General features: G+C 62.2%; 1 protein-coding gene across 6 annotated transcripts in view; it reads left to right on the top strand.

Annotated features, from left to right (window-relative positions):
• Window positions 1–25457, top strand: part of RXRA (retinoid X receptor alpha) — a 107629-nt gene that overhangs the window by 54274 nt on the left and 27898 nt on the right. For 4 of the 6 annotated variants that reach the window (XM_080561674.1, XM_080561671.1, XM_080561672.1 and 1 more), the window contains exons 2-4: window positions 16653–16918; window positions 21675–21825; window positions 22745–22924. In XM_080561674.1, coding sequence (XP_080417800.1) covers window positions 16653–16918; window positions 21675–21825; window positions 22745–22924 — 597 coding nt within the window. Of the gene's footprint in view, window positions 1–5424; window positions 10018–10274; window positions 10633–16652; window positions 16919–21674; window positions 21826–22744; window positions 22925–25457 lie in introns of those variants that run through there. The other 2 variants (XM_080561675.1, XM_080561673.1) reach the window with 2 other exon arrangements.

The raw sequence follows: 25457 nt of genomic DNA, 5'->3' as shown, positions 1-25457 counted from the left end.
TATCATCAGTCTTGACGTCAAGACTGAGCCCGTCTTGGCTTTTCTTTGGGGAGAGGGCACCTGGGGGCACGGGAGCCACTCGGGGCCTGGATGGGGCCATGGGGAACATGAGCAGGGGGACGCTCTTGGCGTGCTGCTGGGCGTGAGCTCTGCATTGAGCTTGGCTGGGGCACAGCCGAGCTGGATGCTCACCCAGAGCTGGCAGAGCTCCGATTGTACCCTCACTCCAGGCTGTCTCCGAAACGGGCTTTGTTTTTCCATAAATGTAATGGACAGAGAATCTGTTTTTTATTTTTTTTTGGTTTATTTTTCCCAAGCTCTCCGTTGCCAGCGGTGGGGGTCATCCAGCCTCACCTCGTCTGCCTTTCTGCCAGAGCGGTTTCGGATTGAGAAGGGGACGGGGAGGTGGTGCAGAGCCCCGTGCAGCCCCCATCGACCCGCATCGATCGCGCGCCTCTCTCGCTCCTGCCCGCGCCGGGGCGCGCGGCTCGCCAGCCTCGCCGAAAGGGTTAACGGCGCTCGCCCCTTGGAGCTCGGGGAAGTGGAATTAGTCACGGCCTTCAGGAAAAGTGCTAGGCAGGTTATAAAAATGACTGATGAGCGCGAATCAATAATGGAGGTAGTGTTTTCTGGGAACGCCAGGCGCGGACGGAAAAGCACATCAGCCCGGGTGGCGCGCGCCGTGGCGTGCCGGGCTGAGCACACCTGCAAGGCGGCCCTGGCCCTGGCCCTGTCCCCATCCCTGTCCCCGTCCCCATCCTCCTGCACCTGGCTTCACATGCCTGCGGCTCCCTGGGGGATAACAGAGGGGTTTGATGGCAAACCAGGGCCCTGGGGAAGCGGGGTGTTTGGTTAACGTTCGGGGCAACGTTTCCGCAGCACCGAAGCAGCTTTGGAGGCCATGTTTCCTTTTCCAAAGTGGCATTTCTGGGAAGGAAACAGCCTTCTAATTAGATGGCTTGAAAATCGTTGCCGTTGCTTGTTACAAATGCATTAATCAGCCCGTATTGAAAGAACTGCAGCGCAAAACAGACATTGTTATTATTATTTATTATTTAGATGTGGATGATTAATCCCTTCCTAGCCTGGACCGTGTTCAGAAAGCGACTTAACGTCCCAGCACTGGTTCTCTGAGTGAACCTGCTTTTTGTGCCAGTGATTGTCATTCGTTGAACCCAAGTAAAGGTTGCAAAAAAGCCTTCTTTGCAGCTTTCCTACAGGTGGGAGCGGCAGCTCGCTCTGCACGAGTTTGTAAGCAGCGCAGGCAGCCTTGCGTTGGCCCCATGCAGCTGGGTGGGCTCGCGCGGCCCCTTTTCTCCAGCAGCTGGAGCTCCCATGGGTGTTTCTCAGTGCTGCGTGCTTACGGTAATCCCCGGGGGCGCAGAGAACAAGCAGCCGCTGGGTTTGATGCCGCCAGTGTTTGCCTGGCAGAGCTTGGTGCTGGCAACGGCTTGGGAGGAGCAGTGCTACGTCTGCTTGGCATCTCGGGGCTGGTGGCTTTCCCAGCACGTGAGCACATTTCTGTTAACGAAAGCTTCCTTAATTGGCCTTCCAAATGTCCTGGATGCCGGGTGACCTTCAGGCACGGTGGCCAGGCATCCTGCTCCCTCGTTTTGGATGCGGTTTTGTTCTCAGATGATGCCCGGTGCGGGCGCTCCGTGGCTGGCGTCGCAGCTGCGCGGCTCAGCCCTGCTGGACGCGGTGCCAGCACCATGCACGGCTGTGAAAACGCACACACGGATCCCTCCGGGGTCTTTCCTGCTCGGGTTTGCAATGCCAGCAGGTCGTGGGAGCGTGCGAGGACCCATTCCTGTGCCGGGGGAGCAGGCTGCAGGCGCCGCTTTCGCTGCTCTTGTTGCCTAGCCAGTTTGCCACCTCTGCGTGTACGCAGGCTTCAGGTGCCTCTCGTGTCTCCAGATCCCTCTTTGGATGTGCCGGGCGCTGTCTGTCACGGCGGGCAGCCCTCCAGGCCCTCGGGAGAGCCAGCTTTTGGAGGGCGAGTGCAAGAGGTTAATGGAGGACGAGGGTGATGGATACGTGGCGAGAGCTCATCGGGGGGAATCGCATTCCTTTGAGGAAATCGATAATCTGGGATGCTTATGTTGCTAATTTTCAGCGGGTCATCTTCATCACGCCTGCTGGCTCGGGTTGTGTGAGCGGGGCCCTGCCGGGCAGCTGTAGGTGGAGGTTTGAGCTGTGGACGCAGACGCACACACGTGTATTACCCGTATTTCCTGAATCAAACTGGAATTAGTGGAGCTGCTCTGAGCTGTTTGCTCTCTCCTCCCTCATCGGGTGGCCTTGTGGCATGGGTCGGAGTCCTCCTGAGCCCTCCGTGGTTTAAAATGCAGCAAAATGGCAAATCCTACAGCACAATCCCAAACGCGCCCAAATTAGAAGCTCCAACTCCAAGTGCCCTGAGAATTTGGCAAAGAGGTTAAAAAAAAGAGGCCAGAACAGTGCCCAGCCCCACGCCGCATGCCTGGGAGGAGGGAAGCAGAGGGTCGTGAGGGATTCCCGGCCCCTCGGTGCCGTCAGCCGAGGCTGCACAAGTGACAAGTGTGTGCCGCGGCTGGTGGCGGGTGCAGGGACCCGTCCCCTGGGCTGTCCCGTTCGGTTTAAAACCTGGGAGAACTGGGATTTGTTGCAGAGGGGATGTTGCAGAGGGGCACCCCCAGCAGCCGTTTGTTCAGCGTCGCTGGGCTTCGCTCCCGCCGCACCGAAATTTTGCACTTTTTTTTCCCACGTTCTCCCTTCGTTGCGAGGGGAAAAAGCAGGGGACGCGCCACGTGGGCATGGGACGGACCTCGGGAGTGCCAACGGTGCCGCCGCCCCCGTTCCCACCCCTTGCTGCAAGGGCTCTGCGTGGGGCACGTCTCGGGGTGCCGTGGCTCTCGCCCCCAGCGCAGCCCCACTGCTGCCGCCCGCTTGGGGCCCTGCCAGCGCCCGGGGCCCTGCCCCACGTCCCCGAGCGCGCGGTGGCACGGCTCCAGGCTCCGCGCTAACGAGAGGGCTTCCAGTGGGAGTTAATGATTTGCCAGGCTGAACGGTGCCGGGGTGCGTGCGAATCCCTCGCTCCCACAGACGCCTTGTTCTGTACTCGACCGTCGCGCTCGCGCCGAGAGCTGCTACCCAAAATGTTTTGCAACAAAAACCCCAAACCACATGAAAGTGGTTGAGTTTCGCGTTTCATTATAACCCCGAATTCAGGTTTGCCAAGAGTTTCAGTAGTTTTACGAGCCTTTCCCGCGAACCTCCAGCAAAGGCTGCCGCTTAACCTGGTTTTGATGAAAAACCAGGTGCGACCCAGCCGCTTTTGAACAAGTTTTGAGGTTCGGGCATCCCCGGAGCTCGGACCCGAAATCCAATAGGGTTTGCACGGAGGCCTGCGCGCCCTCTGGGAAAGCCAAGCGGGGCACACCTGGGCGCAAGCTGCGCTTCCCCATGGGCACGGGGCCACTGGTGCTCGCCAGGCAATGTGCCCCGAGCCGTGGCACCCGGTGGGTGCCACCAGGAGCCCTGCAGGCATCGCGTGCGCCGTGCTGTGGGTTGGACCCGCGTCGCAGAGGGGCCACCAAAGCAGCTGCCATCCCCCGGTGAGTGCCGGTGCTTTGCACGTGGATGGGGCTGGCACGCGGTCCCACATCGCGGTGCCTCGGTCACCGCTGCGGCCTCTTCGCTCTGGAGGAGCCGGGGATGAGGCCGGGCTTTATTTTGGGAATAATTCTGCAAAAATCAGCGGTGCGCGAGAAGCTCGAGAGCCAAAAAGCCGTGCCGGTGCCGGGCAGGGAGGGAATTGGGCTCTTTCTGAGGGCCTGGCTCGCGGCGAGCCCAGCCTGGGGATCGTGTGTATTATTGCATCCACACGCGCATTGCTTTTTCGGCAGCGCCGTCTTTCCTTTCTCCAGCAATTTCCTGAAATAACGTTAGGGAAATGTGAAAATCTTGAACTTTTGAACCTCCCCGGAGGACGGCGCGCAGGGGGTGGGTGGTGGCGGCAGGAGGAGGGGACGCCGGCCTGCTGGCTGCCGTTTATTTTGGCTACGGGGCCTGGGGGTGTCCGGGGGGGGCGGGGGGGCTCGCCGACCCCCAGCCCCACGGAGGAGCTGGCTCAGCGCTGCCCCTTATTAATGGCTCTCTCTTTGGTGGGTCGCGGAGGCGAGGAAGCCAGAGGAAGTTTTCTTTTGCTCGCAGATGCCGGGGAGCGGGGAGGGGGTGCCCGGGCTGGGTGGCGAGGGCAGGGGGGTGACACGCGGGGTGATGGATGGGACCCGGGTTTTCGGGCAGGCTCTGGACGCGGGCAGCTCTTGCCACTGAGGGAGAGCGAGAGGGGGGAAAAGGTGGGGGGGGGGATACGGTGCGCCTGGAAAGTACTTTTCCCTCTGATGAACTTCAGAGGCGCATAAATCACTGCCAGGCTGCAGCTGCGAAGCATGTGACGCTGGCAAATTAATGGGGCTTCGGAAAAGCGCCGCGCCGCCGCGCTCCCCTCCGCGCCTCTTAAAGGCGCAGCCGGCGGCCGGGCCGGCACGAGGCGTGGGAATGGGGCCGGGGGCTGGGGGCTGGGGGCTGGGACTGGGGGCTGGGTGCTGAGGCTGGGTGCTGGGTGCTGGAGCTGGGGGCTGGGTGCTGGAGCTGGGGGTTGGGTGCTGGAGCTGGGTGCCCCTTGGGCGTTTTTGCGCAGCGGGGACCCACCAAGGATGGAGGCGCGTGGCAGGGGATCCAGGGCATGCCGAAATCTTACAGTGGCAGGGGTGCGGAGCTTGCGGTTGAGGTGGGCATCGTGCTGGGGCTCAACGCTGGACTGCAGGGCGCTGGAGCAGAGGATCCGGGAGCATCTCCCTCATGGTGGCATCAAGAGGCCGCCGCCTGCCAGGGCCGGGCATTCGCTCCCCCAAGGCGCAGCCATCTCGTGCAGGCAAACTGCTGCGGGGCCAGAGGGCAGCCAGGGGCTCCCAAGAGCTACAGCTCACCCGGGGCCAGCACCCGAGCCCCAGCGCGCTGCCTTCCCCTCTCACCAGCTCCCTCCTCTTCCTCGCTCTCCCTCTGCACAGCAGCGGAGGAAGAGGAGAGGAACCCAGCGCTGCAACTTCTGCCCAGAGCCGCTGGCACGCAAGAGGGGGAGGGAGCCCAGCCACCAGCAGAACAGCTAAAAATTACTGAATACTTCCCTAATATAATTAGGTTTCCATGCAAGCAATTGCCTTAATTGCCAGAGGGCCGTGGCACGGGGCGGGGGAGCCAGCCCGGGCTCACGCTTCCTCACCCAGCACCCTGGTGCTGTGCTCGGGCCGGACCCAGCACCTCCTGGGGGTTCCCCAGTAAGGCTGGGGTGAGGATTTGGCCCACAGCGAGTGGGAGGTGAGTAAATGGGTTTGGGGGGCTCTTTTTGTTCTGCCGGGAGAGCAGCTCGGAGGCTGCCCGGGCACGCTGCGGTTTAAATCAGTGTTTGTTTTCCAACTGCTGTTGGAGCAAGGAGAGTTAGGCAGGCAGGAAGGGAAGAAAAAAAAACAAAAAAACCCAAACCCTGAGCCCTGTGTGTGATTTACGTGGTAAAGGAGATAAGTGGGGATTTAAAGAGGAGGGAATATACACTGGAGACGAGCCTGTAACGTGAGCGCGGATCCAGAGATCGTAATCAGACGTGCTAGGAGAAGCTGAGGTTATTAATGAAACGTCTCGGCTCTTGGTCAGCTCAAGGGGAACAGCCTCGCTGGGCTGCCACCTCCCTGCCCGGCCTGGCGGGGCTCGGGATGGGAACCAAGAGCGGGGTTGGAGACGGGGAGGAAGCGTGCGAAGGAAGCGCCTGTTTTTATGGCGGCGTTGCGATTGTCTTCTCCGTAACCAGCCCCAGAAGCCGGGCGCTGGCAGAGCGGCTGATGACCCCGAGGAAGGGCCCCCTCGAGCCTTCCTCGCGTCCCCTCTCCTCCTCTGCAGCCCCTGGGGTGCAGCCGTTGCTCCTCGGCTCTGGGAAGTTTACACCACGCGCGACAGCTGGGGGTAAACGCGGAGCAGCCTCGGCCCCAGCCTCGGCCACCTCCAACCCTGTGTCCGTCCGTCTGTCCGTCTGTGTGGGACTTTGCCACGGCCCTGACCCGACGGTGGGAGCAAAGCACCCCCGTCCTGCTCGCTTCTCTTAGGGCCACTCGCTGCATCTCTTGTCCTCCCAAAGCCGCTGCCACGTCCCGGGGGTCCCAGCCATGCTCCCCCCGCCTACGGCCCGCCACGGTGCCCGGGCACGTCTGGGAACTGCTCGGAGCCGGTGCCGCCTGCCACGTCTGCTCACGGAGCTGTGGGGCTGGCTGGGACAGACCCCGCTTGTGTAAAACGTTGGGTAGGCTGCTGTCCGGCAGCTGGCTTTGTGCAGACCCCTACTGATGCCCGGCACAGACCGCGGCCAAGGGACGTCCCGGCACCGTCAGTGGGTGCGCGGCAGGGCACTGCTCCCCTGCCGGCTCTGTGGGGCGGCTGCTGCCGGTCCCAGTGGTTTGCTGGGCTCATGGCAACGAGTGCAGCTCGCTGTGTTTTTTGGTGGGTCTGTCCCACGGGTGACGTGTGGCACGCCGCGTGGCCCACCAAGTGCCTGATTCTCCGAGCGGCACCTCGAGAGGTGCACACCGGCACATGGGGGGGCATTCCCCGTGTTCCCTTCCGCTCGCCCACGTTTAGCTGCTTCCATTGGGGTGTCTTCATCCATCGGGGCTCCTGGGCCACGAGGACGATGCTGGCAGTGCCCAAGGGGTTAACCCAAGTCTGCTTCGCAGCTCCGGCATGGAAGGGCTCTGGCTTGACGTGAAGAGAGAAATTTTTGAAGGGTTATTCCCCTTCCCAGGCCCTGGCTGTTATCTGCAGGCTGACAAAACGCCTGGAACGCGGAGCCCCGCTGGACGTTGACCTGGCTGCGCCGAGCTCAATTAGCCAGGGCTATCTGATTGGACTGGACGCAGCCTAATTAGTTTTGGATTTGAACCAGGAATTCAAACCCAAATGCCGCTCGCAGGCAGAGCATCCTTCGCTGCAACCGGCCTCGGGGAAAGGCTTCCCCGGGCCTCTTCCCTGCCCTGGGAAGGGGGAGCCACCCCCAGCCTGTCCGTCTGTCCGTCCGTCCCTCCTGCCAGCCTCGTCGATGGCGCCTGGGGAGGAAAATCTCGGGGTGGGGGCGAAGCTCCCCTCCTGCCCAGCGCCTGCTGCTGAGCCCTGGGGGTCCCGTAAGCCCGGAGGCAGCTTTTTGCTCTGGAGGCGCAGCGCGCGCTGTCTGGCGGCCAGCAGGAACTCGCTTGCAGCGAAGGCGAGCTGGCTGTGGCAGCTGCCTTCCCTATCTCGTCAGGCGCCTTCCTGCGGCACGTAGGCACCCAGTTCTCAGGCTCCTTCCCCCAGACCTCCAGCGGCGGTGGACGAAGTGGGTGGCACGGCCCCGAGGCACTGGGCTCGCTCTGGCAGCTGGGTGCGGGGACGGAGCTGGCGTGGTGGGACGGGGCAGCAGCTCGAGCGCCCCAGGATCCCTGGCTCACCCCGGGTTTCCAGCTTCGTGCGCTCTCCCAGCATTAAACGCAGGGATGGTGGTGGGAGAGGACCCCCAGGGCTCTGTTCTCCAGCCTCGCAGAACAGGGAGGGGGACGCTTCTGCGAGGAGAGCTGGAAAACGGTGTTCCCGCGGGCTGCCCCCGAGGCTCCCGGCCTCGCCGTCGCCTGCTGCCATCCGATCCAGCTTCCCCCACCACAGAAAACCAGTTAGAGCCTCCTGGAAAACCAGTTAGCGGCGTTGCCTTTCCCTGCCCACGGCAGAGCCACGTTGGGGTGTTACGATGCCAGCTGCGCGCTGGCGGCAAGCACCAGTGCCAGCCGCGCTGGATCAATTAAAGCCCGTTATGCCAAGCGAATGACTGTAATTATCTCAAATCGGGATTAATGCACGCGCACAGCCCCGTAACACAATCCGTCTGGCCGCCGCTTTGCGGGCTGTTGTTGCTGGGAGCTGGCCGCAGGAGGGGCTCCGCCGGTCGCGGCGGTCTGAGGTCTTTGGGGGTTTTTCGGTTTTTAGGGTTCGGCTCATCCCAGATGTCCCGCGGGGGAGGATCCCGAGAGGTGCCCGGCCGCACTGCTAAAGGGTTAAGGCTGTGCAGTGCGCGGGTGCTCGCGTTACCCCTGGAGCTGCCTCACCCCTGCTGCTGTAAGCGATCTGTTTGCAGGAGGGGAGGGTGCGTGCCGAGCCCAGGGCTGGGCAGGGGGAGCTGGGGGGAGCTGGGTTAGGTTTGCCTGCGGTTTGTTGGACCAGGCCAGGTGTGCAAACCCTCCCCGAGCAGGACCCCGCGCTTCTTGTCCTCCGTGGGAGCCGGGCAGCCCCAGCGGCATCCTCCCCTTCGGCCAGCATCCAAAGCAGGATGCTCTCGAGCCGAGAGCCCCCTCAGCCAGAGCTCTCAGCCCTGCCGCGTTGTGCTCTTTTCCTTCTTTTCTCCCTTCCCTCTTCGGAGAGGAGGATTTGGGGTTTGGTGCAGGTTTTGGTTTTGGTTTTCCCAAAGCACGGAGGCAGGTGAGGGGCCGCTTGCTCTGTCACCTCTCCATGCACCGGGGGATCAGGGGGGACAGAGGGGGCAGAGGCGATGCCCAGCACGTGCCAGGCACACAGCTCGTTGTCGTGGTCCCCGGGGGGTTCAGCAGGAGACGAAACTTCTCCTTTTCTCTGCTGGAGCGAGCCTAATGCTTTCAAGCTCCCCTTGCATCTCTCTCTGGATCCTGCTTGGTTTTTCATAGCTCAGAGCGTAGCACCCCCTCAAGGACAATTAGATCACTTCCAATTTGCCCGTAAGCCCATAAAACTGCAATTGAATGTAATTAAAAGGCCATAATGAGCTTCAGCAACCTGCGGGACCACTGCGCTTTCGCTCTCACCGTGCTCCTGTCGGGGAACGGGACGAAGTCGGGGGGGGGACGCGAAGGTCAGCATTTGCTGGGGAGGATGAGGATGAGGACGGCTCCTCGGCCAGCAGGGCCCTGGTGGGATGGGCAGGGGGGGAGCACCCGTGTGCCACCGTGTGCCCACGCTGGTGATACCCGTCGGGGAGGGCTGCGGGGTCCCCTGGGCGCAGCCCTCCGTCCTCACCGGAGCTTCTTGCCCTCCCTTGGCAGCTTTTGCTGCCATTCTGGCTGCACCGATGGGCTAGGGGACGACAACAGCGACGGGGGCTCAGCCCTTGCGCTTAGGTGCTGACGTCTGGGTTCCCAAACCTCCTTTTTTGGGGGTGCCGGAGCCTTCCCGTGGCACGTTTTGGGCGGCGAGCTGGGCTGGGGCCACGTGCCAGCCGGCTCCCGCTCCCCGAAGCCCGTGGGGCTGCCTCTGCCTGCGACGGCGCGAGCTCCGAGGAGCCGCCACGCCGAGGCCTCCTCCGGCGAAGCCCCGGCGGCCCCGCTGCCTTCCCGGCGCCCTGGCAGCCGGCACCGGGCTGCCCCCTCTCACCGCCTGGTCCTGCGGCGGGTTCCCAGGCAGTAAATTAGGGGCGCCGACAGGCGCACAGAGCGCGCCGCGAGCGCGGGGACAGCGCCGGCCCTCCAGGGCTGAAACGGGAGCCTGCAATTTCTCAGGGCTGTTGTGACATCTTTGCACAAGCGTGTGATTGAGTCACATTTGCTTTCTCAGCAGAATCCCTTGTTTGCCTGGGTGCACCCCTCCTTCCCTCCCCCTCCGCCCCCCCCCAGGCTCGGGCAGAGCCCGCAGCCCGCCGTGCCCCCCCCCCCCAACGCCAGGTCCCCCCCTTCCTCTCCCTGGCGGGGACCCCTCACACTTTCCATCTGGCACGCTCGCCCGCTTGCTCACGCTTCCTGCTTTCGCCTCCTCCACCCACAGCACCCGCGGAGGAGGGCGCAGAGGCTGCCCCGTGTGTGTCGTCGGGGGGGGGTAGGGGGGGTGGATGCGAACCGAAATAAATCGGGGGGGGCTGCCACGGGTCCCCGTGGGTGGCAGGGGCCGGGGGCGCAGCGGGCAGGAAGCCGGGGAGGGCTCGCGCCGGAGGAAGAGGCGTTGGTAAGCGTTTCCTCCGGTGACACGGCGGCTCGCGGGGAGAGCTGCTTCTGGAAAATTCCTCTCCGAGTCCTCCCCCCTCGGAGACGGGGACGGCCCCCGCGGGCTCGTGGCTGGGCCGGTGGCTGCGGGAGCCAGGCTGCGATCTCACAGGGCTCCCGGGAGGGCGCGGGGAGGTTTTAAGGCAAAAAAAAAAAAAAAAAGGGTGTAAAATGAGCCCTGCTGAGGACGAGGTGAGGGTGCTTGGGCAGTCCAGGGGGGCTCCAGCAGAAAATGGGGTGCGAGCGGGCTGAGCGTCCCCCGGCAGGGACCCAGTGGTGCTGCGGGGTGGGCTGCCGAAACCTGTGAGCGTTGGCGAGCCCTTGCTCACCCCCAGCGAGGTGGGAGGGGAGGGCAGATGTCGCGTCCGGAGGGCAGAAGGAGAGAGTTAACGGGATGGAGACGGAGCGGTTGCGCCTCAGAGAGCCCAAGCCCCCTGCTCGCTGTGGCCCACGGCGGGGTGCTCTGGGGCTTCTTCCCCTCGGTACGCTCAGGGGGGGAGAGCAGAGGCTGCACCGAGTGGGGATGCGCAGGGTGCGATGGAGAAGCTGCTCGTGGGCGCTGTGATTTCACAGAAAGGTGAGACGCGGGTTGGAGGCAGCGTCTGGCACGTGCAGGGCCAGGTGGGCAGCGCTGCCCCCCACGGGGATGCTGTGAGCCTCCTCCAGCCTGGGGAAGCCCGGCAAGGAGACCCCGGGGGGGGTCCCAAAGCCCCAGGATGCACCCCTGCCCCGTCTGGCTTTGCAGGGGCCTGTGGCTTTTGGTGGGAGGTCAGGGCTGGAGTGTGGCTTTGAGGTTGTAGTTTTGGTCAAAGTGAAAGCCTGCAGCGAGGAGGAACCCACCCAGAGCAGAGAGCAGCCGAAACCGAGCTGCTCGCCCCCGGGGGAAAGCACCGAGCGCGGCCGCGGAACCGCTCCGGGACCCCAGGGCGCAGAGGCCAGCCGTGATTTCCTAACACCCGCCAGAAAAAAAAACATCTACGTGTGCTCTCCCGGGCGCAGACGTACAGAGGGCCTGGAAGAAAAAAAGAGATCCAAGTGACTTTTTGGTGAAACCACGCCACTGCAGCAGCTGGGGCCTTACAGAAGTGCTCGATGCCTCTGGTCCCTTGGTGCCAGGGGTGCTGGGCTGGCCCTGGGGCGCACGGTGCAGTGCGGCTCCAGAGCCTGCCCACGTCCAGCCCTGTTGGCATTTGCAGGGGCTTCGCTCTTGCTCCATCCCCCTGCACAGCCGAGTGAGCTGCTGAGAGTTTCCTTCGGTGCAAAACCACCGGGTGTTTCGTGCTGTGGGCGTTTCTTGTCCTTCCTGGTCGGCTTCTCCTTCTTGCAAGCTCCGAGCCGAGGTCGCAGAGCTCCAGGGCAGGTGGCCCAAAGGTGCCCTGGCCTTGGTGCCTGGGGAACGTCGCGGGACGGGACCGATGCTGGGGAGCAGCAGGCTCAGGGCGGGCAGGGACGTGGCCGTTCCCAGCCACGCTGGTGTAAATTCAGAGCAAACTTACTCCAGAGCGTAGGCCAGGGGCTGTTTAAAATCACGCGCTGCAAACAACGCTCTCTTCCCTCTTTGGGAGCACTGTCCCTTTTGGGGACAAAAGCGAGGACCTGACCTCTTGTGGTCGCTGCATTCCCATGGCAGTTTTCAGGTGGGAGATGGGGTCAAAGCCTCAGGTCCTGCCCGGCCACCTCCACGGCTCAGGTTCCTGGGCTGGAAGGTGCTAGGAAATTTCTGCACCGCTTTTGAGGAATGAGAGCAAACGGGCAGGGATTCCCACTGCCGAGTGCGTTCAGGGAAACTCGCCACCCGCAGAGGCACCAGCAGAAGGAACAGCACTCAGCACGTCGCGTTTCCTTGCGGGTTCCCGTGCGTTTGGCTGTCGGGGTTTTGCACCTGGCCGGCACCAGCTCCGGGGAGGAGGTTTCCAAAAACCTGGGCCCTGCTGCTGGTCCTCGCCCCTCTCCGAGCGCGGCCCCGCAGCGCCGAGGGCTGCGCTGCGGAAGGGAGCGGCCACCCAAATTTAGAATTTCCTGCTGTGCAATACCCAGAATTGATCTTCTTGCTGATTAAGGAGGAAGAGGTGCTGAGAAAAAATAAAAAAATAAAAATAGCGGAAGCCCGGGGGTGTGGGCGCCTTTCCGAATCTCAGCCGGCCTCAGCTGGGGCTCTCCCCCCCGGCTCGGGCACATGCCTGGCTCCGACACCTCGGCTGCAGAGAAGTGCGGCCGCTTCTCCTCTTGGTGACTCAAGATACGGCTTTGAGCTTCCCCTCTGTCAGGAGCAGAGCGCCGAGCTTCTGCATCAGCTCCCGGGATGGGCTAGAAAAGGTTTTCCAGCAGAGCTAGGTCACTGTAGTTTTACTGGCAAAGCCTCTTAGGCAGAAATGAAGATTATACTGGCGAAAGCTTCTGCTGGTACAGTTTATTCTGGTACAAAGGAGCTATCCTGGGAAAAAAAAAAATCACCCCTGTGCTGTCGTAATTGTTTCTGCTCTGGGATGTTTTGTGGGCTAGGAAGGTTCAAATCGCCGCTCTTCTGGATGGAAAAAGCTCCTGGGCTGCTCAAGACGGCGGAGCAGCAGCACTCTGATGAGAAACGCAGCGCTGGGGGGTAAATGCGAGAGGAAAGCACTGCAGGGAGCAGGAAACGCGGTCCCGGGGGCTGAAACCTGCCCGTGGGGGCCGCATCCAGACGAGCCCCGTGGGAAACTTGTGGCACAGATTTGGGATTTGTGCTCGTGGCCCCGGGCACGCCGAGGGGACGGAAAATAGCGGAGAAGCTGCGGAGGGACGTGCTGTACTCGTCCGCTCTGAGCGGCCAGCGCCACGGGATGAGAACGGGGACAAATGTTTTAGGGAGATGTTTTCTTGCCTTATTGAAAATTAATAATAGTGAAGGAGCGCTGCCTGGCGCCAAGCCAGGAGGACGGAAAAAAAAAATAAAATTACAGGGAAGGTTGATTGAGCAGGCGAGATGCTAGCCCGGGTCTTGCCGTCCCCGGGATCTATTCCGGGCTTTGGCTCCGATTTCCCTCGTGACCTTGGGGAAGGTCACGGACGCCGTGCCCCGCTGGTGCCGGCCGGGTGCCTCCTCGGCCTCTGCCTCCCTCTGCCCCTGCAGAAATGGGTGTCACGGAGCGGGCTGGAGGCTTTTTTGTGCCTCAGTTTCCCCACCTGTGAAGCAGGGGTGGCGGCACCCAAAAGCGGCGTTGTGGAGGGCTGCGGTGAGCACCCTGCCGGCCAAAACCAGGGTCGAGCTCCTTGTCTCGAGACCGGATCGCTCCCTGCAGAGGCTGGAGCTGAAATAAGTTCCTCGCCCGGAGCTGAAATAAGTTCCTCGGCCACGGAGGAGAGCTGAGAGCATGCACACGGCTCCGTGACCCCACCGCTGTCGGTGGAGCACGTGGGCTGCCCTAAAGGTCTTCTTCTTTGGGAAAATTCCCCTCCGAATTCTGTGGCTCGCGGGTTCATCATTCAGGGGAGGAAAAGAGCTTCACTGCAAATTCCTTAGCTGCTGAACAGCGCTCGTTTCTGATCTCCCAACTGCCATGGGGCATCTTATAAGATATATAGAGGTCGTTGTGTTTAAACAAAGGACGCACAGAGAAAATAGCTGCAATTTATGGGTGCGGCAGGAGGGGAAATGCTTAGAGAACTTTTTTTTTTTTTTTTTTTTTGTATTTAGAAACAGGCACGGAGTTTATTTTGGTCAAGAGACAGTCACACACAACAGCTTCAAACGGCAAAACTCCGCAAGAAAAATGAAAAGTCTCGCACTGCTTGGGCCGAAATGGCGCCGGGGAAAAAAACCTCCCCGGTTTGCTCCAGCCTGAGGCCTTCAACCTAGGTGGTTTTTTTGGCTTGAGTTTGTTGAGGTGAAGGATTGTTCCTCAGCCTGGCTGTCAGGATTTTAGCATCCTAGAGAGGAGTCCTGCGTGGAAATGCAGCTGCTAGCCGCGGGGCGCCCAGAGCCGTGTCTCGTCCTTGCTCCCCTGGCCGGTTTTCCTCCAGCCGGGTGCGCACCCGAGTGCCACATCAGAGGCAAACGCTCCCCACCGCTGTGACGGGGAAGCCTTTGGGTGAGAGGAGGAAAATTCCCGGTGCTCAAGGGGTGCCTCGAGTCACGGCGCTCTGCTCCAGACTTCGGAACATTCTCCTATGGGATTTGGGCGAAAACACACCCGAACGCCCGCCCGTGCCCAAAGCACTTCTCCGCGGCGTGCGGGGTTCCTCCTCCCCGCCTCTCCTCGTGGTTTTTTTTTTTTTTTGCTGCCTGGCCGGGTTTCTCCACGCCAGCCCTCGGCAGCACACCCAGTTCCTCAGTGGGTGCCGGGGAATGCGCCTGCCTGGCGGGGAAGCGCGTAAACAGGATGGGTGCGGGGGGCTGGGCGGGGGGCGCGGGCCGGGGAGCTGCTCCCCCCCTGCTCCGGGGGACCTTATTTCGGGAGAGGTGCCGGGACAGCGGCTCGGGCCCCGCACGTGCTTCGCTTTCTGATGTGCTCAAGTAGGCACGGGCTGGCCGCCAGTAACCCGCCCCTGACCTCGCCTGCTTCGCTGCCTGAAATATTGAGGAGATGGGAAAGGCACGTCCGTGGGGCGCTTCCTTTCCTCCGCCGCCAGGTCAAGCGCCTGCTTCCTCCGTGCACCTTTGGGGCCGGGGACCCGGCGCATCCATCCTCAGATTTATCCCGGGGCATCTCCAGCCCCGTCCATCGCCTCGCTCCGCAGCAGCTGGTGTTGGTGTGGCTCCTCCGGAGCGGGGCTGGCGGGCTCCCTGTTCCCAGATGCACAGCCCGCGGCAGAATAAACTTCACCCTTTGCCCCCTGCCCGCTGGGAGCGAAGGACAGGAGCGCAGCCCGCATCCCGAGTCCCCGGAGCACGTGGCGGTTGCGAGCCCTGCTCCAAGTCCTATAAAATAACCCCCGAAAGCAGAGAACTGGGAAGCGCGGCCCTGATGTTCTAAACCCCAGCACCAGACCCCGAAACCTGGAGGAATTTCCCGGGGTTCCTGGTGTGCCGCACGCACGTCATCCGGCTGCGGGTGACGCGAGGGCCGGCGGTTATCTTATATCAACATCCTGCGAGAGCCGACGTGAGGCCAGGCCCCCGGGGACCGTGGGCCGTGTCCGTGGGGACGTGTGCCAGGACGGTGGCACCGGGCTGGGTGCTGTGGCTGGGCACGTGGCCCCTCTGCCTGGCCGAGGTGATGGGACTGCCGTGCAGAGGGAGCTGGATGTGTCCCTGCTTTGGAGCCTAATCCCTATTTTTTGCATCCGAGCCCCCTTCACCTTGGGGATCCCGTTTCTGGCGTTTATCAGGGAGTTTAAGGAATTACCTGCGCAGGGAGCAAGCCTCTCTGCTGGCAGGTGTAATCCTGTGATGCTTGCAAGGGGGGAAGGCGCATGGGGTCCTGCCGGGGGTGGCTGGGCCGTGCGGGGGGCCGTGCGCCTTGGGGGGCTCGGTGCCACGACAGCACGGCCCCAAGTGGCAGTGCCCTGAGCCCTCGGGGGTCTCTCGTGCCCCAGTTGGGGCCAAAACCAGTAAGGCTGGAAGGGAGGTGCTGGGCAGGAGGTGCGAGCGCATGGGGTGCTGTGGTGTGGTGTTGGGTGCCGTGATGGGTGCTGGGGGCCGTGATGGGTGCTGGGTGCACGGTCTTGCAAGAGGAGCATCATGGCCTTGCTGGGCCTCCCGCGGTGGGGTTTTCCCCCCGATCGGTGATGTCCTGGGCAGATTGCTGGTGCTGGGCTCGCTGGGTCCATCTGCGCAGTGCCTGTAGTGCGTTGCTTAGCCCCCCACCCTGCATTTCCCCCAGTAACTTCGGGGGCCTGCCGCCAAAAGCAGCAGCTCCCTGGGAGCAAACCCCGCATCCAGGCGCTTGCCCCTCTCTGGCTGCACGTTTGCAGGGCAGCCCGGGGGTCCCGGGGGGGGGTCCCACAGCCCCCACCACCCACCTCCCGTCCACCCCCCTGCCTCCCGTCAGCCCCCCCTGCACCCCCCCGGGGGGCCATGAGCCTGCCCCCTTCCTCGCTCAGGATTGTTTTGCAAGCAGCGTGACAGGATGAGGAGGAAATGTGCCAGGAACGGCTCCATGTCTCCTCTCCAGAGAGAATCGGCGGCTATTTTTAAATGCCCCCCCCCCCTTCCCGCCCCCCCCCCCCTCCTGCTCCCCCGGGACGGCCGAGCCGGTCAGACACAGAAACCCTACCGGCCTCTGCCGTGCAAACCCCCCCGGCACCACCACCCCGGTTTTTGGGGTGCTGCTGGGGTCCCCGCCGTCCCGTGCCTCGAGCACCCCCGTTAGATCCGATTCGGGGTGTATTGTGGGGTGGGATGGGGGCGCCCCCGTTCCTGGGGGCGATGCTGCCTCCGGGCAGAGGCTAGGGCTGGGTACAGAGGGTGAAGGAGGAGGAAGGCAGTGACAGCTGTGTCTGGAGGCTCTCTGTGTTGAGTTTGGGGTCCTGCAGCACCAGGGGATTTTGGAAGCGGGGCAGAAGGAGTTTGGGGGTGTCGGGAAGCAGCTGGGGGGGCCGGCTGCACGGGGCCTGCTGCGGTCAGGGCCTGCGCCGGGCTGGAGACTGAAACCCTGCTCTCTTCTTCCTCTCTTACAGATTTCTCAAACCAAGTCAATTCCACGTCCCTGAACTCCCCCACCAGCCGGGGGCCCATGGCCACCCCCTCCCTCCACCCGTCCATCGGGCCGGGCATCGGCTCCTCGCTGGGCTCCCCGGGTCAGCTCCACTCGCCCATCAGCACCCTGAGCTCGCCCATCAATGGCATGGGGCCCCCCTTCTCCGTCATCAGCTCCCCCATGGGCCCGCACTCGATGTCCGTCCCCTCCACGCCCAGCCTGGGATTCGGCACCAGCAGCCCGCAGGTAAGGGGAAGGTGGCGGGGACGTGGCCGCTGCTCGTTTATCGGGGCAAGGACATAGGCGGGGGGGCCTGATCCTGCCCTGCTCCTGGCCCCGTTGTTCTGCCCGGGCGAGCACGGGGAGCAAAACCCCCTTGCAGGCATCCTCGGAGATGCGGGCAGGCGCCGAAGGGTGGCAAAAAGCAGAAGCCCAAGGGGGAAATGAAGCCGAGGCGCCCTGCCGCTCCGGCAGGGTGGGGGGGACCGCAGGGGCGCAGGGCTGGATAACAGCCATCCAGCCGTCAGCTGCCATCGCCTGTCCCCTCCGGTCCTGGCTGCGAGTGAAACGGGAGCAGGGACTGCCCCTGGGTCTCCTGGGGATGGGCTGAGCTCGGGCAGGGGCCGGAGCCCCCCTGGCACTGCCCTGTCCCCTCCCCGGGACCCCGCACGTCCCCTCTTGGTCCCCAGTCCCCGAGGCACGCACCGGGGGGCTCCCCTGCCCGCTGCCCCTCTCGCCCCTCGCGGAGGGAGGGACCGGTGTCGGTTGGCTGAAGATTATGTAAAAAACCCCTCCAACTACGGGGAGATAAGCTCTTTTTAAAAATAGCAGGATCGGGGAGAGCTGGCCAGCCCCCGCCACCTGTTGCTGGCTGCTCGCGCGTTATATGTTTAGTAAAAGGGCAGATTAAGGAATTGGCTACCACCTGCCACTCACTGCTGGTTTATTTATTCCGAGCCCTCTCCGGGAGTCGAGCACCTGCCGGCACCTTTATTTTTAAATATTGGCCTGATTTATTTCCAGCAATAACGGGTCTTTCTGCCCGGGGCCGGGGAGGGACGTGCTGTGCCGGCAGCGTCAGCCATCCCCGGGGCTCCCTCGGGATCCGACGCACCCCACACCAGAGGGAGGTGGCTGGGAGGTGGCTGGGAGCTTCCCCCGGGCCCGATCCGGCCCCTGACCCCATAGAAACGTGGGGAGCTGCCCCTGCTCCGGGTCCCCCAGCCCGGAGCAGAGCCAAGTCGCGTCCCGTGACCGAGGGAAGGGGAACTGAAACGGCTCCTGGGAAGGGGCAGCGAGAGCCAAACGGGCAGGGAGAGCATCAAAAGGGTGGGGAAGGAGCGGGGAGGGGAGAGGCGAAGCAGCGCACGGGGGAGATGGAAGCGGGGAGGAAGGGGGCGACGCGGCCCCGGCTTCAATCGAAAGGCGCGGTTTGGTTTAGGGGTGGAGGGGCCAGAGGAACCGAAATAAAATCCGGCCACGGGGTAAAAAGGGGAATTGAGAGCGCGGTCAGATGGTGCCGGGGAGCAATCCCCGAGCCCAGCCGCGGACGAGTCTGAGGTGGTTTTTCCTCGAGGAGGTTTCCAGCCTGATGGCTCCTGCCATCTGTCCCCTGTCTGGGCGCATTAGGGCCCTGTCCGTGGCCCTGCAGCAGGCAGAGGGGCCTACCTGGGCCCGTGGAGGAGCACAGGAGGAGGAGGAGGAGGAGGAGAAGGAGGAGGAGGAGGCGAAGTGCCGGGGGTAATGAGGCGTGGGGCCCCAGCCGCCTGGTGGGGCTGGCCCTGATGGAAGGTGCTCCGCATCAGATGGCAGATGCCACTTGCCATCAGGCCATGCCTCGTTGCCTCGCGGAAGGCAGCAGAGCAGAAGGGCACGGGACGCGCGGGGCGGTGAGGCCCGCCGTGGCTCCCCTCTCCCCCAGCTCCTGCCGGCATCGGGGTGGGAAGGAGCTGTCAGCTCCCGAAATTTGGGCTGCTTTCCCTCTCCCGTTCCGTCCCATGCGAGCAAACCTCGCTCTGACCCGGCTCCTCCAGCCCCGAGCTCTGCGCAAGACGTCAGCCCTGACCCCAAGCGTTCCCTCCCTGCCTGGGACCTCGCAGAGCCTCCAAACGCAGCCCAGCAGCCGGGGTGTGAGGCTGGGTGCCCTGCAGGGGGGGTCCCAGCACCCAGGGACCCCTCGCTGCTACCCGGGGGGGGGCTTTGGGGAGCTGGGTGCTTGCACAGAGCCGGGCACGTGCCGGCAGAAAGCCCGGGGGCACTTCGCAGCGGGGAGCAAAGCCCCAGCCTGACCAGGAGGCTGTTTACTGGGACTTAACACATATTTAAGCCCTCTTAAAGTTTCTGGGAAAACAATAAAAAAAAGTATTTTCAGTAAGAGATGACAGGGAGGGACTTCCCACGCTGGATATTTCTTCCTCTCCCTCCTGCTCTGCTGCTCGCGGGGCATGGCCGGCAGCGGCTCGGGGCGCCCCGGGGGCGAGCAGGGAGAGGTCAGGAGCAGGATTAGGCTTCTCCAGAGCTGCTCCCTGCCTTGACACAAGGCTTTTTGTAAATCCGGGGCACTGGAGAAAGAGCTGGGTGTTGTTTTTGGAGGAGGAAGCCTCTGGTTGCCGGTGGAGCAGAGGGGACAGGATTCGGTCCCCGGTGCAGCGAACTAAAAAGGGAAAGGAGAGGAGCCGAGGAGTCCCAGCGCACGGGGCTGCCACGTCATCCGGGAAACAGAGCAGCAGTTCCTGTGGGTCCCCAGCCGCCTGGCCGGGCCGGGGCCGTCCTGCCGGGGGGGGCAGAAGCTCGGTGCCGGGGCCGCGCCGGCTCCCCGTGGCACGTGCTCCCGGCTCCGCGCCAGCCGCGAGGGGAAGGAGCGGGGCCGGCGCCGGGGCGGCGTGGGAACCCCGCAGCGCACGTGGGGCCTCTGCCGAAACTCAGGCGGGCGCTGCGAGAGGAACCGAGGACTTCTCCTCCCAGCCCGGGGCTGAGTCAGCCCCGGCGGGCGTCGTGCTGATTCATGGGGAGGGGGGGTGGCGGTGGGACCCCGTTCCCCCTAGGGCTGGGGCAGGGGCAGGGTGCTGGGCTTGCCACGTCTCGTTTTGCTTGACACCCCCCGGAGGGATGCTGCTGCGGGATTTTGTGGGCTGCTGGGGCTGGGGGACGTGGTGGCAAAAGGCTCGTCTTCAGCTGAAGTCCTCTGCCCCAGCTGCAACGTGGCGGTGACAGCGCGGCACCTGGCAAATGGCTCTGTTCCCTAAAAAGTGCTCCAGGGAGCGTTGCTAGAGCCAGTGACCCCAAAACCGTGGAGGGATGTGCCGCTGCAGTGCTCCTGCAGGTAGCTCGTGCCTTCCTCCTCGATGCTGTCGGGCCCCAAAGGGCGATGCTCCTGTCCCCCCCTGCCCCAGCGTGGTGGAACCGAACAGCCCCGAGCAGCTGAAAACCGGGAGCACGGCTCCGGGTCCTGCTGCCTTCGGTTTCCTCATCTGTCACAGGCAGGGCAGGAGAGGCAAACCCTTCACATTTCTCCGGGGCGGGGGGGTTGCCTCGCTCCGCTCTGCGGTTATTAGTCAGCTGCCTGCCAAATATTCCCCACCAGCCTGGAGACTTGAAAGTCAGAGGAACGGCTGCGCTCGTCTAATTGACAGATCACGAGCCCTGGGACTTCCCTGAATTAATTTGTGACAAGTGCAATTGCCGAGCGTCTCTATTAAGGGAGGAGAAAGACAACAAGGCGAAGCACAAATCCTGCGTATCCCACCTGGATTTAGTACTTGGCAGGGCTGGGGGCTCTGCTGCAGTCCCTGGCACCGCTCCTCGCTGCTGTCTGGAGCTGAACAAGCCTGGCTCCGTGCACCCCAGGGACACGGATAAACCCCCCCGGGCTGGGCAGGCAGCCCTGCTGGGGACCCTGCTGTGTCCCTGGCCCCTCTCGATGGGGCTGAGCAGGAAGGGCATCGTGGCACTGGCGTGGAGGAGCAGGCAGTAAGGTCTTTCTGATGACATTGTGCATAAAATCCTGTCTAACTCCTGATGCGAAGAAAACCCCCGAGGCTGTGAAGGCAGTGACGGCTGCTGAGATGAGGACGCCAGCTTGTAACTCGGAGGCTGGGGCTGTAATTCCGTCCTCTCACACCTTCCCTTCATGCCTCAGTGGGTTGTGAGGGCTGTGCAGCCGTGGGGAGAGGCACGGAGGGCAGAGCTGGTGTGGATCAGCCCCAGCAGCACAGGTTGCTGTGATAACGTGATGGGTGCCTCTCACAGCTCCGTGCCTCAGTTTCCCCCTGTGTATGCGGGGGATCAGGGGGTCCTGCCTGTGAAATAAACCAGGAATCCTCGCCAGCACCCATGTCCCAGCTGCTGCTTTTAATTCGCCTCTTCCTTCACCGCCTGTCGGGCTCAGCAGGGTCGGGACGGGAGGCGCGGAGCGAGGCTGCCGGCAGGCTGCGGAGTGCAGAGCAGTGTCCCACGCCTGCCAGCTCCGCAGAGCCAGGCCCCGCTGCATCTGGGATCTATTTATTTGCTGCGGAGCTTTCCTTTGGAGAGCTAATGCTAAAAGGATATATATAAATTGCAGAGCTAAAGCGCTCGTGTCCTGGCCTTCGTCATCCCCGCAAGCGCTCGCTCCCAGCCTGCAGCTCTCCCACGAACCGTCGCTGCCAAGCATCCTCCCTGCCCTTTATACCGGGGGGTGGCTGGTGAGCACGAGGGGATGCGGGCTGTCCCGTGGTGCTGGGCAGGGCAGAAGGAGCTCAGCCTCGCGTTAATCCACGCCGGAGCATCGCCCGTGGGGCAGGTGCTGGGAGCGAGACCCGGTGTCCCCCTGCTCCGAGCCAGGGCAGCAGACGAGCACCTGGGCTTTGGTCTCTGGCCTCAGGTGCCCAAATCCTCTTGGCTCAGCGCTGTGGACGTGGTTTTTAAGCTGTGCTTGTCCCCATTTGAGGACTGTCCCCTACTCCAAACCTAGCCCCCACGTCCCACGTGCTCCCTGCTGAGTGCCCCACTTTTGTCTCAACAGCTCAACTCGCCCATGAACCCCGTCAGCAGCTCAGAAGACATCAAGCCCCCCCTGGGGCTCAATGGGGTCCTCAAAGTGCCAGCACATCCCTCAGGAACGATGGCCTCCTTCACCAAGCACATATGTGCCATCTGCGGGGACAGGTCTTCAGGTAAGGCTGGTCCCTGCGCCGGGCGGTGCTGCTGCCCTGGATGAGCACAGCGAGGGTTTGCATCGTGGCTGGGGCAGATGGGGACAAAAAAACCCTATAGAAAAGCCTCCCCAGGCTGTCTGCTCTCGGGCAGGCGCTGACACGAGCCAGGTGAGACGTGCTTGGTGCGGCTCTTTGACCTCTCCATTTTTCATCATGCCCTGACAGTAACAAGAGAAGTAAACAATTTGTCCGGCTCCTTGGGGGAACAAATCCCCCAGGTCACAGCTTAGCCAGCGGTGTTTTATCCTCGGCCCTAAGCAGTGCTGCCCCTCTGAAGGCCAGGCATTAGCTGAGCGTCCCTCTCTCCGCATCCTTTGATCCGTAGCTGGTCTCATCACATAGCACCAGATAAAAAGATGTGCTTCGCATGGATCCTCTCCACTCATGGGAGATAAAGATGTGCTAATTCCCTTTATTCTCATGCTATTTTAAAAGCTTTCTGCTCCGTAAGTGCTCTGGGGTCTAGGTTTTGAGGTCCTTGGGGACACCTCCTTGCTCTGTCGGGCTCAGAGGCTGGAGGAGGCGCGGGGGGCGCGTGGCGGAGCGGGCTGAGCCTCGTGTGCGTCGGGGGGTGTCCAGGGGAAGAGGGGGGATAGGGACATGCCCCCATTTTTGCTGTGCTGCATCTCCCTTGGTTTAATTCAGAAATGGTGGGAGCTTTTTCTGGCTTTTTCTGCAGGGGCTGAAGCCCCTGGAGGGCATCTTGATGGTGAAGCGAAGGCAAAGCCGCTGCTCTTTAGCTCGTGGTCACTGTGCCAAGAAGCTTTTGCTTCCCCCAGGCACTGCCCCGGGCAGAGCTGCAGGTCCCTGGGGCATCTTTGGGCCCCCGGGACCCTCGGTGCATCCCCTAACCCAAGTCGCATCCCCCTCCCGGCAGGTAAACATTACGGGGTGTACAGCTGCGAGGGCTGCAAAGGCTTCTTCAAGCGCACGGTGCGGAAGGACCTGACCTACACGTGCCGCGACAACAAGGACTGCTTGATCGACAAGCGCCAGCGCAACCGCTGCCAGTACTGCCGCTACCAGAAGTGTCTTGCCATGGGGATGAAGCGAGAAGGTAAGGCAGAGAGAGCCTGGCCCGGGCACCCAAGGGTGCTGCGTGTCCTGCAGGCACCTGTCCTTCCTCAGGAGGCTCCGGCACGCTGCCGGGGAGCTTGCTCTCCTTGTTTTATAGTGGTTTTACACCAGAAAATGCACCAAGGGCTTCCCTTTCCCCATAGAACCCCATCAAATGCCGGTGAGAAAGCTGCCGGGGCACGTTTTGGGTGACAAACGGTGCCGCCTGGCTTTGCCTTCCCATCCTGTGCGGCCCGGGATGCTGAGCCCTGCAAACCCCGAGCCGGGCAGGGGACGTTGTGCAGACAAAGAGCCCACGGTTAACGCGCTGCTGCCTCGCCGCCGTGCCGGGAGAGGCTCCTGCAGCTGGTGCGTCCCAGCGGCTCGCTGTTTATCTTTCGCACCTCTCGCGGGGCGGCTGGGGGGGTGAGGGGAGTTATCGCCCTGCGCGGCTGCCTGCGGACACGGCCTCGGCTCAGGGCTCCGCTGCCCTAACGCAGAAACATTCCCTAGCAGTAGCGATACTGTTTGTTTTTTTTTTTTCTTACTTTGAGGATAAAGGAAATTCGGTCTTGTAAAAAGATCTCCCCTACCCTTACTGGAATTTAAATGTAGGATCTAAAACTCCCTGGCAGGGCTTCTCTTCGATGCTCTTTTTAAATGCTGACTGCACCTCTTTCAAACTGCTGGCAGAACAGGCTTTTAGCAGAGGCGATGTGAAAATGACCCCTCGGTGCTGCTCAGGTCTCTGGTGCCTTCTCCCCTTACATCTTCCGAGCACCCTGGCCTGGGGCGGGCAGGCAGAGCCCTTCCTCTGCCCGCTGCAGTGAGCGGTGCTCCCGACGTGTCCTTTTGGAGAGCTCTTGGTCTTGTCCCAAGCACGAAACGGACCCCTGCCCTTCCTGGCCCCAAGGAGTTTCATCCTTTGGAGATGAGAAACACGGCTTTCCGGCCCAAACAGCGATGGGTTGTGCATGGGGAGGTGGCTCTGCCACGTGTGGCTGCAGGCAGACACCTCGTTTGATGGAGCAGTGTGGTTTGAGGGGGTGGACGTGATGGCAATGCGTTGCTTTTGTTAGGAACACGATGCACGGCGGGTACCTGCGAGAGACACCCCTGGGTGTAGCACGGGGTGCTCCGGGCTCCCTCCCCGCTGTCACCCCCAGCAAATACTCATTTGAGAGAGGGTTTCTCCGTGGCAAACTTCTCCTTGGAGAAGAAAACTGGTGCGCACAAGGGCAGAGGGGAGTGCAGCCCGCTCGGACCCCCAGGACGCACATCCAGGAGAAGTGCACGGAGACAGGCGGCGGCATGGCAGGTCACGGCAGGGCTGCAGGCAGGTCGTGGCGCAGGGAAAAGGCAAAACCCTACAGACAGATCCACCTGGGCAGAGCCTGTGGCCATTTGTGAGCCTGCTCGTCTCCTTCCCCTCAGCTCGCCCGCGCTGATCTCCTGTCGTCGGGCACCTGCCTCGTGCCTACCATTAGCGGGGATTGCATGGGCAGCACCATTAAAATTATAGCCCTATTAATTAATTTCTAAGTGGCGGTGGAATTCCCCGGGGAGCGCGTACAGTAGGAGGACTCTATTAATTCATCTTGATTAACATTATCACAATGAATACCGAATGAATTCGTAACGATCAGCCAATTATTTAAAAGTGTGACAGATGGGATCTTCATAACTCCACAAGTGCGCTCAGGCGGTGCGGGCTGATCTGCTGCCGGCGGTGCACGAGGGGAGCTCTGGAGAAGGGGAAAATCCCGGTGTGTTGGCAGCCAGTGGGTGTTTGGGGTAAAAACCCCGTGTAGGGAAAGCTGGGATAACTGCCCTGGTTCCCAGATGAAGATCTCTCCTGTTATAAGCCTGGCAGTTCAGTGTCTCCTGCCAGGTTTGGAGATGTCCCAGGGCTGTTTTAGACCTGAAAGAGAGAAGTTGGAGCTTGCTAAGCTTTGGTTTTGAGAAGCTCCCGGATTTCACATGGGATTACCCTCCTGATGTGCCAGCAGAATATCTCCTTCCCAGTACATCCATCCCAGCTCACTGCTGTCCTGCAGGGCCAGCCAGCAGCCTTGGCCTTATCCCTACAGCAGCCCTGCTGTCTCCACGCCGCCTCTCTTTTGGGGAGCAGCTTGGGGCTAAATCCTGCGCGGTAATTCCTTTTGCCCAGATGCTGGCTTACAACAAAGCTGGCTTTTTATCCTCTGGTGTAAACTGTTACATCTTTTAAGTAACAGCCGGGGTAATGGGCCTCATTTCCTTAAAAAATATCTTGCTCTGGAGACCTAATTTATAGCTACATAAATGCATACCAGACTCCTGCTGGGAAAGTCTCTCTCCTGTAGCCCAAAGGTATTTGGATGTCGTGGAAGTGCAGTAAAACCCTCTAAACTAAGGACTAAGAGCTCCGGTGAAGAACTGAAACGCATCCTGTGTGGCAGCGAGCGCTGCTGTGACCTGCAGAGCCGCACTGGGAAGACGAGGGCTGAAGGGCTTGCGCAAAAACCCTGTGCAAGGAGGGTTAAAAGGCTCCT

This window comes from Anser brachyrhynchus (assembly GCF_964034855.1).
Source record: "Anser brachyrhynchus genome assembly, chromosome: 19".
Classification (NCBI taxonomy): Eukaryota; Metazoa; Chordata; class Aves; order Anseriformes; family Anatidae; genus Anser; species Anser brachyrhynchus.
This window is presented reverse-complemented; position numbering and strand designations above follow the sequence as displayed.